The sequence below is a fragment of the Hyalella azteca genome, unplaced genomic scaffold (assembly GCF_000764305.2).
Source record: "Hyalella azteca isolate HAZT.00-mixed unplaced genomic scaffold, Hazt_2.0.2 contig8349, whole genome shotgun sequence".
NCBI lineage: Eukaryota > Metazoa > Arthropoda > Malacostraca > Amphipoda > Hyalellidae > Hyalella > Hyalella azteca.
The window spans coordinates 61211-78959 of NW_025938446.1; the positions used below are offsets into that span (position 1 = coordinate 61211).

Consider the following 17749-nt stretch of genomic DNA (forward strand, 5'->3'; position numbering starts at 1 on the left):
TACTAAACAGTCGATAACGATAAAATACTAAAGGTGATCTTGACAGGCTGGTTGACTGGGCTGATAAGTGGCAGCTGCGTTTTAGCGTTTTAACGCTGACAAATGTAAAGTTATCCACCTTGGCAAGAATAATGAACAGCAAGATTACAATATGAGAAGACACGGTTGCAACGACAGAGTGACGATGTATGTGTATAAGAGACAGTTGCATAACAGTGCAGAATGTCATGGTCAGATTAAAGAAAATCACAATATAAATGATGTTTTCAGTGTGCCCCTTACCTGCCCCTGAACCGACGCTGGGTGTTCAACAACGGCATCGAGGCGAGCGTCAAGGAGAAGAGGCAGGAGGAGGCCACGCACACCACCACCACCGTCGTCCTGGTGAAGACGGAGGGCGACTTGNGACTAGCGTCACCACAACTATAGCGTCACCACAACTAGCGTCACTACAACTAGCGTCACCACAACTATAGCGTCACTACAACTAGCGTCACTACAACTAGCGTCACCACAACTATAGCGTCACCACAACTAGCGTCTCCACAATTATAGCGTCACCACAACTATAGCGTCACCACAACTATAGCGTCACCACAACTATATCGTCATCACAACTAACGTCATCATAACTAGCGTCTCCACAATTATAGCGTCACCACAACTAGCGTCATCACAACTAGCGTCATCACAACTAGCGTCATCACAACAAGCGTCATCACAACTAGCGTCATCACAACTAACGTCACCATAACTAGCGTCTCCACAATTATAGCCTCATCACAACACTTCAACTGAATCTTCCCTGTCCGTTAGCTATAACAATTATTTATCCATGTGGGTTACAATAATTTAATCAGTTACAATGATATAGTCGTGTCGGCCTCGAATGAACAATTGGATAGGAATAGACTGCGTTGATCAAATTCGTTTTAAGGAAGACAAGAATATTGCTCCCTGAGCGTGCCGACGACTGCTGGCTCTGATGAGAGAGAAGCGGCAGCATCAAGGACACCTTTGATGGATGTTTTGATAAGGATAGAAATTCATAAAATTGGGAATATAGGTAGAACCGTTGAAGATTAAATAAGCCGACGGTTTGAATAACTTCAAAAGCGGGTATAGAATCGAGATTTCCATACGATTGATAGTTCAATACAGGTGTCGAAATAATTAGTATCTTGCAAAAACTATAAATCCTGTCGACGCCACCCCCTTATATCGATGATTACAGTTTCGGTTAAAGGTTGAAATTACTACATCAAGACCAAGAAGAAAGGTTAGAAAAGAAAGTAGGAGTAGGACGAAATTCTTTAATCAAACAAAAGTAGTCCTCTCTAATCAGTTTGATTATCCACGATTAAGCGCTCGGCTAGTTTGCTCAAGCCATTCACTATTGTTTATCACGAGTAAAAATTAATTAAAATCATACAAACAGTTAAATGAAATGAACTTCTATCTACGTCACTAGGTTACTTTGCATTATATTTCCTCGCCGTATTTTTATTAAACTAAGGGCCTTAATAGACTCCTACTCTGACGCACAAGCCAGCGTAACAAACTACCAGCGTGACAAATTACCACGCGATGATCAGCTCATATCAGTCAGAACTCATAAACTGAGAATTTCACTGTGATGTTAGTTCATACAAATTTTGCAAATGGTCATTTAGAACGCGCAAAGAATTCGTTCTGCACCATTCTAGTGTTATGAGGTCACAACTAGAACGAGGTCAATAATCGATATCTCTTGCAAATTGATGATACAATAAGAAAGAAAAGTATAAAAATTGGGACAACATAAAGCATCTGATCCAGAGATAAATTTCTCACATAGGTAAGACGTGTCGTGCCAATCCCGAACTTCCAACTAGGATGAAAAAAACTATAGGCTTCTTGCAGCATACGGCGAACAGACATTCAGTTGCATCTCATATTACTAGTATGATGCATAGTGCAAACCACTAACTTCTAAAAGCATGCATACATTTGTTTACGCGATCATCCCCATAAATAACATCGTTGAACCTGAAGTGAAGCATCTGCAACCGTGCGACCAGGGGATGGCAACTTTTATCTCGACTCAATACAAACAATTTTATGAAAATGCACGAAGCTTAGTCGGTGCTAAGAAGATCCATTGACCAATAAAAAGTCTTAGCTTTCAGTGGACCCGACTATGTGTGCTAGAAATGATATATTGTAGATTTAATACTTTGCATTAAAAAATAAGAAAAGATAAGCAAACAGAAACGTATGTCTGTAATGCTGAGTTCCTAAATTTAGCAGATTACAGGGCACACGACGCGCGCTGCTAAACTTATGATGTCGCAGGATCCGTATCTCTGAGTCTTGTCAATCCGACAGCACGTAACTCAACTCAAGTTCCTCAAGTTGATGTAAAGTTGGGCAGGAGTTCTAGTCCACTAACTTAACACACGTCATTATTCGAGCGCAATCTGCTGCTGGGTATAGCAGAGCCAGCAAGGAATATAAGGTCACATGTCAGCGTAATGGACAACGCGAGGTGTACAAGCAGGCAACTCGCACCTTCGCTCATGGACTAAATTATCTCAGCAGGCACGAGTGATCTTAAATGAACTAAATTGACTGATAGTTCTCTGGCTCTCAACTTGCTTCGCGTGTCGTGAACTTGGAACACGATTTAGGGATCTATTTAGTCCTCACGATTCCATCATTTGACGAGGATCGCAATCGAATCCGATCGGTCAACAGAAATTATTGAAAGTTTAAATTTAACCGTACCATGTTTACGATGCAAATTACGAAATTGTCATAAACCGAATACAAAGAACTGAAGTAATGTGAGCAAATAAAGATCGCGGCGCAAAAAAAAAAAACAAATGCGAATTTATAAACGAAATGTGCAAATTTATTCAAAAATTTCAATTTACAAATAGAAAAAGAGTGTAAAAACTGACGTGCAGCAAGCAAGTGCAACAAAAATAAATTGCCTCGCCGAGCGCCGTCCAATATTCGCAATGGGCGACGGCGAGAAGCGATGTTTTACGGTGAACGTTTACCGGTGATCATATCGGGAATATTTTAACAAGATACATGAATTGTGATGGGAGGCCGGGCCTCGTGTGTTGGTGATAAGAGGCCAGGCCTCGTGTGTTGGTGATATGAGGCCAGGCCTCGTGTGTTGGTGATAAGAGGCCAGGCCTCGTGTGTTAATGATAAGAGGCCAGGCCTCGTGTGTTGGTGATAAGAGGGACGGCCTCGTGTGTTGGTGATAAGAGGCCAGGCCTCGTGTGTTGGTTATAAGAGGCCAGGCCTCGTGTGTTGGTTATAAGAGGCTAGGCCTCTTGTTAGGTAATAAGATAGGGAAGGCCTCTTGTGTAGGTGATAAGAGGCCAGGCCTCGTGTGTTGGTGATAAGAGGCCAGGCCTAATGGTTTCTCGCAGGCATGCAAGAGGCCATGCCACATAGAGGCGAGCGCAGCATGTTTAGGGTCAGTAATAAATACGAGAAGTTGTTCAGGTCGCCCAAGTTCGCGTGCTGGAAATAAGGTATGGCGGTGGAGGTCGTACGATCAAACTTTCGGCACGGAATAACATGAACATTTCGGCCAGCCTCCTCAAACTAATGCGACTCTTGGAAAAAAGCGGCAGCGGTCGTGGCGAGAACGAGGCTTCTTTGCGGGACTTTCTGGAGGCTGAGGCTGGGACGAGTCTTAGCCTGGGCTAGGAGAATGGTTCGTTGAGGCTGAAGCTGGGACGAATCTTAGCCTGGGCTGGGAGAATGGTTCGTTGAGGCTGAAGCTGGGACGAATCTTAGCCAGGGCTGGGAGAATGGTTCGTTGAGGATAAAGCTGGGACGAGTATTAGCCTGGGCTGGGAGAATAGTTCGTTGAGGCTGAAGCTGGGACGAATCTTAGCCTGGGCTGGGAGAATGGTTCGTTGAGGATGAAGCTGGGACGAGTATTAGCCTGGGCTGGGAGAATGGTTCGTTGGGACTGAAGCTGGGACGAGTCTTAGCCTAGGCTGGGAGAATGGTTCGTTGGGACTGAAGCTGGGACGAGTCTTAGCCTGGGCTGGGAGAATGGTTCGTTGGGACTGAAGCTGAGACGAGTCTTAGCCTGGGCTGGGAGAATGGTTCGTTGGGACTGACGGGCAGAGAGCTGCACCTAGTTTTATAGTTGGTAGAATCTAATGGTGATTAGTATGATGTAGGAGGTACTAATGTAGGGCCAGAAAATTTGAGTTAATGTCATCGATGCAGGATCCCATAGGCTCATGGCATTGGTGTGAGGAACTCAACTCCATGGACAATTGAATAAAACGCGTGGTTTCTCTCATTATAAACCTAATGAAAATGAACGTGGATTACAAAAAAGTGGCAGGAAATGCGGAGTTACGCGGCCTGCCCGAGTCCGCAGTTCAAAAATGAAGCTGCCTGAAGATGCGACGTAGAAATGCCAGTAATTATTTTCAAGCGACATTATGAGTACGTTAGCGCATCTCCCATCAGCATCAGAAAAATGAAATGAATCTGTGATAATCCTCGAGAATTTCCAGACCATGATAGAAATCTTCCATTTGGACAGGCGCTCGCGATGTTGGTGTTGAATTAACAGCAGACTAATTCACCAGCATTAACGAGTTATTAGCGTCGAATAATGAGATTGCGGCGGCGAACTTGAGAGCTTTGGATTACAACGTAGTCTTCGGCGCAGCAGCGGCCACATATACACAAACGGCCACACAATCAGGGCCACACATGCACAGTCACACAAGCACGGCCGGACTGTATCACACACATGTGTTGGCGCACACAACATATCAGTTGGTGACCGCAAAATAACAGTTTCACCGCAGGGTTAATCCCAGTCTAATTTCTTAATGACTCTGCTTATTTGAAGAAAAAATTCATTCCCATAAAAAGTCACTCTCAATGTGCGGAGAAAAAAAAGGAACGAGTAACAGTCGCGGGGAATTATGTGACGGTAACACGACACCGCTCTCCGCGTCACACAAAAAAGCGTTTCTAGAAGAATTCAATGAATATTCAGAGCAATGAAATGTGCCATCATAATGGCGGAGCGTTCAAAGGAGGGAGGCATGCAGGCCAGCTTTATTCCAGAGAGTGTTCCAGACGACGCCAAACGCTGCATAGAAACAAACTATGAAAATTCTTCATAATATTGAACTTTCAGTCTACTCAACACATGTAAAAGAGTGATAAGAAATTTCATATTTTTAAGGAAGAATGTTTTCGATAGATACATGCGCTGCACATTTGATACAGCTTGGTCACCAAAGCACTGCAGGAATGACGTGGGAGCAAACATATCGTCGTTTCGACAGCATTCCTGGAATAATAGCTTCTGAAGCCGAGAGCAGCCAAAACATTCTATCGAAACCTCAATTAAGAGCACGGCAAATGTTCAAAATAATGCGACCGTCCAGCTTGCGAGGGCATCGAGAGCTAACGCATTGAAACGTCGATTGCCACTTCAGAAGAGTCGATGCGACGTAAAAGAGACACAAGGGCAAAATAATATTAATGATAAAATATTGAAATACGTGGCATAAACATGGGTATAGTAGCAAACATATTAAAATAAAACCTATCGAATATAGAAATTACAGGAACAAGAGGAAAGGTATCGACATTCCATTACGAATATATGTATGAATATAAGCTTTACAGATAAACTGGAGCATAGGCAAGGATGCTCGGTCGGTCCCAAGTTGCGACTCGGAAAATTGAAATTAGATAGTGACCAAGCAGAATCAACAATCATCCATCAGAATAATTAAAGCATCTTCTTTATTCGGTCACATCAGCACGCCTGCAATTTAGCGAACGCTGTTCTTCACAACAATCTGTTAGGTAAGCCATAGGAAATGAAACCAGTTCAGCTAGGACGTGACTGATCACCAGTCAAGAATTAACAGGAAAAAATCAAATTGAGAAGCAAATCAAAGTATGCGTACTGAAAAAATACAAACCAATTCGAACGGTTAGTAACAACACGAATAAACTGTGCATAGCAGGTTTCATCAACCGCTAACGTATGTTGTCCCCTCATAAAATAGCTTTTCTCATCTGCATCAGGATGAAAGCAAGAGTGCGTGCAAGAGTCGCCCAGTCGACACCGTTCAATTTTCGTCGCAAGAGCAAAACAAGCTTGTTCAGTGCGGTTCATCAAAGAAACTTTCACACACTACGAAAGCTTTCAGACCATCAAACGTTTGGCCCGATAATCGGTGGCTTACCGACGGCCGCGATAATCGTTTCCAATATTGCAGCTCATGCCAACAACGGCCGCGATAATGGTTTCCGATCTTGCAGCTCAAGCCAACAACGGCCGCTGTAATCGTTTCCAATCTTGCAGCTCAAGCCAACAATGGCTGCGATAATCGTTTCCGATCTTGCAGCTCAAGCCAACAACGGCCGCTATAATCGTTTCCAATATTGCAGCTCATGCCAAAAACGGCCGCGATAATCGTTTAGCTCAAGCCAACAACGGCCGCGATAATAGTGATATTGTAGCTCCGGCAACCGTTCTCGACCGCACGACCAGCAGTGCCGAGTCTCCGTCATATTTTAGCGGCCAAGGAGCCAAGCCTCAAAAATAGCGGCATTTTACCGAAGAAAATTTCTTGTGCTTCAAAATAATGTATTAGCGGCGAGTCCTCGCGTAAACTAAGAAAATATAAAGGGGACTTGGAGTTAATTTTCGGCGAGCCGCAAAACGAGGGCGGGCGTGGATGGAACTGTGGTAAAGAAACAGCGCTGCAACGAACAGCGGCGTTATGGAGATAAAAAATTCCTGGTTTACTGCAATGAGAAAAAGAGGCGTCGTACGAGCCTCCTGCCTCTCTAGAAGAGGCACCGCCTCAACTTGAACATGTTCATAAGTTAATATAGCTCATATGAGGCTAGAAAATGCGAGAGGTACAATACCAAAAATTGCAAAGCAAGCGTCAATGAACGCTGACAATCCTGCAACAATTTCAAGATGGCCGATAAAAAAATTGCCTTGCAGAGGGGCTTTGTAAGCCATGCATGCCATTACTGATGTCCGTGTCAGGCCGCGGTGGCCGACAGGACGATGCGGCGTGGTCAGCATACCCCAGCTGACGATACTAGTCTCAGGCAGCGCGCATGTCGGAAAGTATTACACAAAAGCTTGAAGTTGATACTGATGGAAGGCAATAAAAGAAAATATTTCTCTATATCAAAGTGATTAAACTAACTCTTTCAGAAAACAGAATCGTCAATAGCCATGAAACAAAGCGGTGCGTGCGAGCATCCGACGCTCGTAGGCACAACTCGGGCCGTACAGGTCCCGGTACCTGTCCCGGCATACGAGGAGGGACTACAGGGGCGCATCAGCGTGACCGTCCTTCAGACGACATCTAAGCATCACAATATAATATAACAGAGAAAAAATACCCGAATTAATTACCAAAGCATCTGAAACTCTCACCTGCTCAGCCGTAAGGAAATCTTGTTTAAGTTCGGATGGCGAGAGATCGTCGTCCTGCACTGCGGCCTTCTTCATGAGGGGCGCTCGCGACGAAGCCTCAACCCTCTCTTCCTTCACTTCCTCGACTCTGGCACACCCAAAGGGCACGTAATTCTTCTTCCAATTGAAATTCAAGGATAAAATACTTGAAGCTTCGCTCCGAGGTTCGCTTTTTCGCGCTGGAGACTCGTAAAGGGACTGAACGAAGCCCTTGGGTTTAGTTGTTACACTTGACTTATCGAAGGTAAACTCTGTGTAGTTATCGCCCCTGCGCGGCGCATCATCGACGCTTGCTTCACTGCTGTGCTTTTCGAACTCCACACAAGGAACGTAGTTATCAGAACGAGGAATTTTTGGATCCATCGTCACGTTTCGGGCGTCACCCTTGAGCAGCTTCTCGGATTCTGGAGATTTATCATAATTGAGGAAATCGGGACTAGACTGGCCACCGTTGGCATGAGGCCCGATGTTGCTTGGCCCGCAATGAACACCGTTAGGGCGGGAATGTATGACTGTGTTAGGCGATATCAAGGCAGGCAATGAAGAATCCCGTTGAGGTAAGACTGGCTTTCCAGAGGGCCCTAATTTTTTAGGCAGAACATTCGCTCCTGAAGAAACGGATGCTCCAGGATTTGAATTTGGGTTGCAGGGCTGAGCGTCGATGGAGTCTTGAGGCTCGTGTAGGCACTTGAGGACGAGGGGATTGATGGGGAAGTGGGCGCTCTGGCAGGGAGTGCTGTACTTGCTGGGCATGCCTGGGGAGCTGGACCCCGACGCTGGGCCCCCGGGCCCGCTCGAGTGACGCGCACGAGACTCGTCGTCCCGGCAGCTGGAGGCTGGAAGATAAAGGCTGGCTGGAGTAGATAAACGGTTTGTAAGTTATGAAGAATATTTTAATAACATTTGCAGAATAAGCTCATCAGCTAGAAAATAGCGAGGTGGCTGCGTTGTGAGTGAAACACGAGTTAGAGACGAGATTTGAAATTAGTTTTGCATTAATTATGATAAATAAAACAGCTCAAGCACTTCAGCATTAGAAATTTTTGTAATTTGTGTCAATAATAATGTTCACTTAATGACTGAAAGCTCTCAATTCTGCTCTCCATTATATGGATAACGACTGATGAATATGATATTGTTAAAAATCTCATTGGTGTCCATAATTTGAAACAAGAACCAACACCAGGGGCCACGGCTATAAACTAAAAAAACAGCGTTGGAACACATCCATGCGACAACATTTCTTCTCGCTTCGAGTCACCGACATGTGGAACAGCCTCCCTGATAGCATCGTTGGAGCTCCGAGTATGAACATCTTCAAAAACAGACTAGACGAAGCTATGCCGGATCATATGTTCAGTCTTAAAATGCCTAGCAAATTACGGAGCAGGCAATAAGTCCAGCAGCTATCTCAATCAATCGTCAGTTATGGAAAGATCGGGTTCCAAAGGCCGGATCCCTTGTGAATCAAGTCACGAATAGTTCAAGAATCGGCAACAGGCCATGGGCCTATGTCTTCAACGCCGACACTTCTATTCTATTCTATTCTATTCTATGCGAGTGTGCAGCGGCGTGCTTTTGATGACGTGCTACTGGTGCTAAGAGTTCTACAAAATTAGAGTAAATATCACGTAGCTTTGCACTTCAAGGTCTGAAATTGCATCTCTTGATCTGTTAATATATTTTTAATGCAAACAGAGAAATACGAAGATGCTGACCACACATGCAATGCAAAAAAATTAATATTTATCTCCTTCACTCCAGAAATTTTCACGGGAAACGATCATTTCCTGAACCTATTATGATCAAGGTACCGTTCTTTTGAACGTCATGCATGGATTTAAGTTTCCGTGGTCTTCCCGTTCACAAGTAAACTCTGGAAAACTATAGGCAACTAGCCTATAATTCCACAACAAGCGTCTCTACGACTATAGCGTCTCTACGACTAGCGTCACCACAACTATAGCGTCACCACAACTAGCGTCACTACAACTAGCGTCACCACAACTATAGCGTCACTACAACTAGCGTCACTACAAAAAGAATCGGCAACAGGCCATGGGCCTATTTCTTCAACGCCGACACTTCTATTCTATTCTATAATAAAAAATAGCTAGCACTAGCGTCGTTTCATTAATGTTAATCAGATTACCAGTAGTAGAGACCAGCAAAAATGTGCACTTCAATAAAATTATCTTTTATGATCATCATTCTGAATTTACACCCAATATTTAACGACATTGCATCAAGAGTTACAAGGAGAACAACAGTTGATCAATTGAAATAACTGACACGGAATATTATAGTTCTCGCTGTGCCTGTGTCGGACAGCTCCGTTTTCTATGAGGCTGCTCGACGCGGCGGCTCCGTTTTCTTTGGCAGTCGCGCCGAAACTGGCGTGGCGGCGGCGGTCCTGAGCCATGGCACGCGCGATGCCGGGGACGGCGGCCTGCGCGTCACGTACGTCCTGTATGAGGGACGCAGGCCACATTAATCCAATGTACACCTTCAGTTCCATAATTCTGCTCAAAATCAATAATTCTGACTCAATTCACTACGTACTTTAAAAATTACATGCATGTGCAAAATTTGCTGGAGAGCAATTCGGGTGTGGGAAGAATTTTTCAATAACAATTTTGAAGTTCATGAACATAGAAAATTTTCCAGTTTGTCTATGAGCTTTTGTAGAGTTCAATCCCATGACTTGGCCCAATGGCATGTGAGCAATCATACAAAAAAGAGATCTGGTCCAGAGGCTAAGAACAATTTAATGTATAAAAATATATAAAAAATAAACGTGATGAGTCACGCATGTGCACAAATTCTCTTCAGAGCGGATATTTATAAACGCAATCACAAGCAAAGCATCGCTAGACTACAACTTAAATTAACATGAATAAGTTAACACTGAGAATATTTGAGCTTATCCCCACTTGATTAGCAAGCGAGGAAGCAAGTGAGGAAGCAAGTGAGGAAGCAAGTGAGGAAGCAAGAGAGGAAGCAAGTGAGGAAGCAAGAGAGGAAGCAAGTGAGGAAGCAAGTGAGGAAGCAAGGGAGGAAGCAAGTGAGGAAGCAAGTGAGGAAGCAAGCGAGGAAGCAAGTGAGGAAGCAAGTGAGGAAGCAAGGGAGGAAGCAAGGGAGGAAGAGTCTTCGGTAGAGTGCGAATGCAGTGGAAGGTAACCTCTCTAAAGTAAGAATTTAAATGCTTAACTAATTCAAGCGAAGTTATTTTATTTGCATTTGAAGCAGGTATGGCGACTAACGAATTCGATCATTCATCACACATCGAGACCAAGCGTAACTAAACGAGAAACGTAACACTAAAGAAAAAAAAGCAAATATCCAGCTTGCTTGCGGTGATCCGAAACTCTAATTGCCGGATGTGGGAGCACCGGGGGACATTCAGTGGCCGGCGGTGGACAGTCTTCTGTTATTGTAACGCCAATTGCCTCTGTAGATACAGCCTATAGTGACGTCATCTACTAGTGACATAGGATAGCGTCACCTAGCTACTAGTGACACAGGACAGCGTCAACTACTAGTGACATAGGACAGCGTCACCTAGCTTATAGTGACACAGGACAGCGTTACCTAGCTACTAGTGACACAGGACAGCGTCACCTACTAGTGACAGCCTACAATAGTTAGGTTAGCAAATGACAGCGTTACCTGCTAGTGACGCTCGAAGTGACCAAAATTTAAAAATTTTGGTCATATCAAAATTAACACAATTCACCAAAATTAGGTGAGCACATTTCATCACCACGTTAGGTTGGGAAGTAGCCACTCAAAGCGAGTCAATTCGATGAGGGATATAGTGAGGACATGTTTGCATGTTAACCAGTCGTTTATTTCTAAGTAGATAATGTCATTTTAATGAAGGCGAGGTTATAGGTTTTGGTCAAAACACCGATTAATTATTTAAATTCGAAAAAAACTAAATACTACCAAGCAGTTAGCCGTGTAACAAAGCCGGTTAAGAACCAATTGCATGTGAAGATTACACGAAAAAACATACTGCACGTGTGTAACAGTATGTAAAAAAAACATATCGACTTCTGTATAGTAAACAATAAAAGACAAGGAATGTATGAAGTCTTTGAATAAAAGATCAATCAATCAATTATCTTACCGAGGACGACCGAGTGGCCGTAGCGGACCCGTTAGCACGGCCGGGCTGAGCGCAACGGTCGCGCCCGTGGCCGGGAGTCAGTGGTACGAGCCCGTTAGCGGCGAGACCGGCGGGGACAGGCGCAGAGGAAGGCCCGGCTGGCAAGTGGACCGGCGCGTCACTGACGATTTGGTCAGGAAGTCTCCTGTACATTCAGGACTTGCTTTAGTGTTGGGCGAGTCAATTCAATGAGAGGGTTGAGGACATGTTTGTGTGGGGCGGTGGGGAGGGTTGAGATGGTGGGGAGGAGGTGCGTGTGATGTGTGAAGAGAAATGGGCGAGGGTAAAGAGGAATGGCCATCTCACGATGCACCCGTCCACACGTCACAATGCACCCGTCCACACGTCACGATGCACCAGGCCACACGGTCACGATGCACCAGTCCACACGTCACGATGCACCAGTCCACACGGTCACGATGCACAGTCCACACGTCACGATGCACCAGTCCACACGTCACGATGCACCAGTCCACACGGTCACGGCAGCCATCCAACAGCGTTACGGACACAGTTCACTATGATAGGTAATCCTAGCACCTCAGTATACTCGGAAAATATGTCAGCCCAACAAGCGCGGACATCTCACCGAGATATTTACCCAACAGTCCAGCTTCTCTCGTAAACACAGACTGCGCGATCTTACTCGTCATGCAGTTTTTTTTTTCGCGGGATAACCAACATAAAGCATAACCCCAACACCAGGCAACCGTCAAAAAGCCTGACTACAGCCAGCAATTCAGGCGCGCAAGAATACTGCATGGAGTCAAGCCTTGCTGTCGCACGATATGTTTTGTCGCCAATGTAACTCATATTTGAGAGGACTGCTGACCCAGGGATATTGGGTGGTGCGAGGGTAACTCTGATCTTATTCTTGCTACAATTATTCTGTATGTACTGCCGGAGCCGTCACATTTGTATTCATTAGGTTGTCGTAAGGACATGAAGCACAGAGTGAACACAACTTGACTAGTATACCAGATAATTAAATTTAGTCCTCAAGACTAGAAAATTACTAGTACAATAGCGACACTTAGAATACACGATGAAATAAAAAAATGCCATAAAATGAAAAGCGACCCAATGAATTTTCATTGAGATTTTGGCTTCCATCTTATTCGATGCCAGGCGTCATAGCCAGGCGGCACGCCGGTCAGCTAATTACTTTCCAGTACAATGACCCATTCGAGAAGAGGCGGTAGATCAAGGCGGTAGATCGAACCACCAACATTCGCACATTGGCAGCCTCCTCTCATGCCTCATCTCGGGGCTCGCATTCAACTGGGCTAAATTGAGCAGTTTCATGATGGACGTTGAAAATACCTGAACATAATATTTATTCAGATTTATCTCGTCAAGTGGGTGAACTACTGTGATGAACTGACGGTTCTTCCAAGGAAATATGAACCCATTCCGCGATACTCAACCCGCTAAATTAGAAGCGGAGAATAAATGCGAGTCGAGTGTAACATCGCGATTCAGTATAAGCCTGCGCAACATACAACACGTCCCGTACGATAATAATACGCGAGACCAGCGGACACGTGCAAAAGTATACAGGAAGGATAGTTGACCATGACTAACTCATCGAGAAACAATACCTCAAGCAGAAATTAATCCTTAAACAGTCAAGTTTCCGTGAGTAGGCGCGGTAGAAATAAAATAAACTATATATATGAAAGTGAAAAATTATTCTCTTTGAGGCGAAATTTCTTATAAATATAATATTTCTTTGGTCAGTTTACCATAATATAGGTCAAGCGACTATTAATGCCGTGCTGTTTGGATTCCCTGGACGTTGTTGTCGCAACTATTGGCATTGGAACGCAGTGTTGAACGAGAGCAAGATCGAAATAAAAATTAACTACCATTTGCCACGACCAACCCTCGGCTACCTCGATGCTTACAAATAAAATGGCAATATTCCAACAGTGAATGTTGAATGAATTGGAAATGGCGTGCAGAGAAATGCAGATATAGAAAATTCCAGCCATTATGAACAAAATAATTTGTGTGACAAGAACTTGTGAACATCGAGTATCGGCAATTTGTTCAAATACCTAAACGACGTCAATAACGTCAAACGAGCACAATCAATCGCACAGAAGTTACCGCTTGATAATTTTAATGCAACTGCGGCAAAAAATGGACACGCATGGAATGGGCGGTAGGCAGGATGACGCGTGTCCATGCACGCATAAGCAAGAAGTAAACAAAAGGATGAGATCCAAGGGCGCAAGTGTCGTCCGCTGTGAAAATATAATTTATAAAAAAACTGTTCTATTCAGCAGCTCAGCATCAAGAACGATCAGCACACAAGGCTTTTCGAAGAGAATACATATGGACGACGGTCTTCTCACATATTTGGCTCTTGTTTTCTTTGGCCCATCGGGAGAAAAATATTTTGGGAAATTACAGAATGTCACATATTGGAACAATAGAGAGGAAACCGTGATTTAGTTAATGTTAAACTACCACACAAAATTAAGGTCCAGAGCTCCGGAATCGCTACGGTTTCTTCAAATATATATAGAGGCTAGACAAAATCAATTGGAACAAAATCATGTACTGCTAGTCTTAAAAGACCCAAAAATATTAATTTTCTTGAAAGTTTCGTGAGATAATGATGCTTCAGTTAATCAGTTTCAGACACCAGCTTCTATTTTACCTCCACAGGGAACTGAGAAGAAGATCCCATTCTCAACTATTCAACAGGAGCGTCGTGAGCGCCAGCAACTCATTCACTGGCGCTTGTTCGTGCACTTATTTCTAGCCTCAGTTTGTACAGATCCCTTGAAGGTTGCAGCAGCCTGGCACACCCACATTAATCTACTATATTTAAATAGACCGCGAAGACAGGTCAGTCTTGGGCCGTGGTCTTATCGTAACGACCACGGCGCGGTCTCAGGCACCGCGGGACAAAAACAAATGCCATATTCAAATTGCATCTATAACAATAATGAATACAGACAAAATATGCTTACAGAATTACATTTTAATTACAATGTTTAAAAATACAGTAAATTTCATTTGTAAGTATATCAGATACTTTAGCTGGTACCATACAACCGCAGTATTTCTTCAGCATGAACGGTCAATAAGACGATAAATTTTTCAATGAAACGACTGCTAACAGTTGCAGAGAAATTCGAGTGACTGCGCTGAAAATTAGATACGAATTGCATCATCTTCAAGTTCGATAAGCCTGAGGAATCATTACGATGGTAAAGATAGAGAAATCTTTGATACCGTACTCATTGAGAATCAGACTTCAACGATTATTAAGCTCCTGCGCTTCTACGTTCCCGGGACACGACGCAACTAAATAATGCTGTAATAAGCTGGTAACAAACGTCATCCGCTACTGACGTAAATCGTATTATTATGTAATTCGTAACTAAATGGCTGGTAATGAGTGTTGCTACCAATAGACTAGGGGTGAAATTAACGTTTTCTCAGGCTCAGGGTGGTGCCCTGGATTGCGTAAACGCTTAGATCGCTAATCATGATGTCTGGAGCGAGGTCATCGTCGGAAACAATGTCGCCGATTCCATCAAAATCTCAAATATGCGACCCCGATTGTGAACTGTCAGCAGGGAACCGAATCTAGAGCTTCGCAGGAATGCTAGGAATGTTCGCCTTTCTCCGGCCCTGTGCCGGATAACGAATTGCCGCAATCACTGCTCCCAAAATAGCTGAAAAACTTGAAAAATTCCACACGGCTTAGCCATCCATCACAGATTATGGAGCCGCTTGGCACAGAGGGACAAGAAGCGAGGGTGAGGGGTGCCCTGTAACGGGCATGGGAGAGGTGCCCCATACCGGAAATGGGGAGAGGTGCCCGGGAGATAGGGGAGAGGTGCCCGGTGCCCCCTACCAAGCAAAATGGAGCGGTGCTCCATTTTGCTCGTACGTGAGAGGGATAATAACCATGCAACTAAGGAAGGAGCAGCAGAGCTGTTGGAGAATTAACTAGCAAGTAGTGTAATAAGCAACACAGCGATTAACTTCTCACATCGTTCAACCTGAATCGTAAAAGATAAAAAAAAACATCAACAAGAAAAAGTGCGCATTTTAGTTCGGCATATCAAAGGAAGAACCTAGCTTGAGTCAGCATTCCTCGCGTCACATGAACCGACAACTTCGGCCTTAGTTTGTCCTCCGTGGATTTCCACCATTTTCATACCAATGAGCACGAATAACCTAAATTGATGATACATGGCTTGAATAGTTATACTTATAGTGCTCGTATCATCGTATGTACTAATGTCGCCGAGCTTCATTAGGAACGATTTATTACACGATCCGGCGGAGAAGAACTTTACTACAACAGTACAACATGAAGATGCCTATTATTGTGTACGGCTTCTGAAAAAGATAAAGGCCATCAACGCCGTTCTAATATCTTATTTGGCAGGTGCTGTAAACTTAACACCAGCGGCGCGGTCCCTGAACGGCAGCGCGTCATTAGACTAGGTTAGGTCGGCGAAATTTTCCTGTGGAGCAGAGAGGAAGACCAATGCACTTCTTACTACTTCTACCTTGGGTAACCTTGCAGGCTCCTCGATTCATTTTCGGAAGAGAAATTGAACATTTTATCAAGAATTTGCCCGAAGCACACTGGTTTCTGGTTGAAACATATACCTATAACAAAAAACCTCAATGATCGTGGCTTTCAATTGATGAAACGTCGGTATATTCCGTATATTTGTAGTCGGGAAATCGCAAGTGAGAAATCAAATCAGCGTCTTCGATTGGATAGACATGCACAGAGCTTTGGAACGATTTAGGAAATTATAACATTTGTTGCTTAATGAGAAGCATACGTTCATAATAAACTTACATGGCTACGAAGAGAAAGGTCGATTGCTTCCTTTACAACCAAAAAATTACGGTCGCACAGAACAACCTAACTCAGCTCGCGCGCTGCAACGCTCAACGCACACCAACTTCCGTTCCTTCTACAGTACTGAGCGACTAACGTTTTCCAGCCCATTCTACCTTCCAGACATTCTTTGAAAAAACGTCAGAGTTTTCGTGGCAATGAGACTCATATCGGTAAAAAATTTAGAGACTAATTAAAAAGGCTATAAAATATGAATGAAGATAATATTTTATCCCTTTCGGAAACATCGTTTGATCATTTCATCGACAAATGTATAGTATAGGAATCTTTTAATGAATTGATTTTTTCGATTCACTCGTTGCTGTCAACAGTGCACGCACGATGACGTAACATCATCCGACAGTAAGTGTCATGCACCGCTTAGTTCTCCGCTTCAATATTATTATCTAGAAATTTACTTTGTCCAGTTCTCCGAATATTATTCGCACCTAGAATGAAATATTTTCTTTACACATACCTGGGAAAACATTCTAAATATTACATGCCGAGTAATGTGAATTAATGTTTGAAAGTTCTGGTGACATGTGGCAACACTCGCCACCTGTTCGCGAGGGGGCGTGTATACAGAAGCGCAATAGGTCGATACATGCAGCCCTCGTAAACGGCTCATACAGAAGTATATTAGGCTACCTTCTACAAGAATTGCACTTTGATGAATTAAAGCTGTTTTCGTTTTACTATTTACTTATTTCTAGATGAAAATAAAATACCTTTTAAACTATTAAGTGATGGAAAGGCCCAAGGTTTTCATGAATATTTTTAAATAGTTCGAATTTTCTGCATTTCGTAGATGTATCGGAAAATCGATGGCGGCAAGATGGAAAGCAAACGCTTGCTTTCAAATACTAACTTATTTTTATGACGTGCTTAACTTTTTCACTCACAGAGGCAGTCAATTTTAAGGTTTATGTCGACACCATCGAACATCTACATTTCTCATGTTCATTAAAACCTTCACTGGCATAAATTTGAGGCACATTCTCACGTAAATCGATCATTGGATTCGTCAGTGTAAATTATTTCGTTAAATTTTATGGACTTCCAAGAAACGCTTTCATTTTTCTCAATTAAACGTTTTAAATTCAAGTAACCATTTAAAAGTATGACTTCAACCCAGGTTCTGGCCGGCAACAGGCGTTTATGCGAAAAGAGTCAAATATCAACAAAATTA

The 17749-nt window shown here is 43.5% G+C and overlaps 1 protein-coding gene across 2 annotated transcripts in view; it reads right to left on the reverse strand.

Annotated features, from left to right (window-relative positions):
- LOC108665492 overlaps positions 1 to 16650 on the reverse strand; it is a 50342-nt gene extending 33692 nt beyond the window's left edge. Inside the window, exons 1-4 of one of the 2 annotated variants that reach the window (XM_018152248.2) lie at positions 16516 to 16650; positions 11634 to 11817; positions 9794 to 9968; positions 7463 to 8337 (exon numbers count right to left, since the gene is read on the reverse strand). In XM_018152248.2, coding sequence (XP_018007737.2) covers positions 7463 to 8337; positions 9794 to 9968; positions 11634 to 11817; positions 16516 to 16517 — 1236 coding nt within the window. In that variant the 5' untranslated portion in view covers positions 16518 to 16650. Of the gene's footprint in view, positions 1 to 7462; positions 8356 to 9793; positions 9969 to 11633; positions 11818 to 16515 lie in introns of both variants that reach the window. The other variant, XM_047881596.1, reaches the window with a different exon arrangement.
- Positions 16651 to 17749: the final 1099 nt, after the last annotated feature.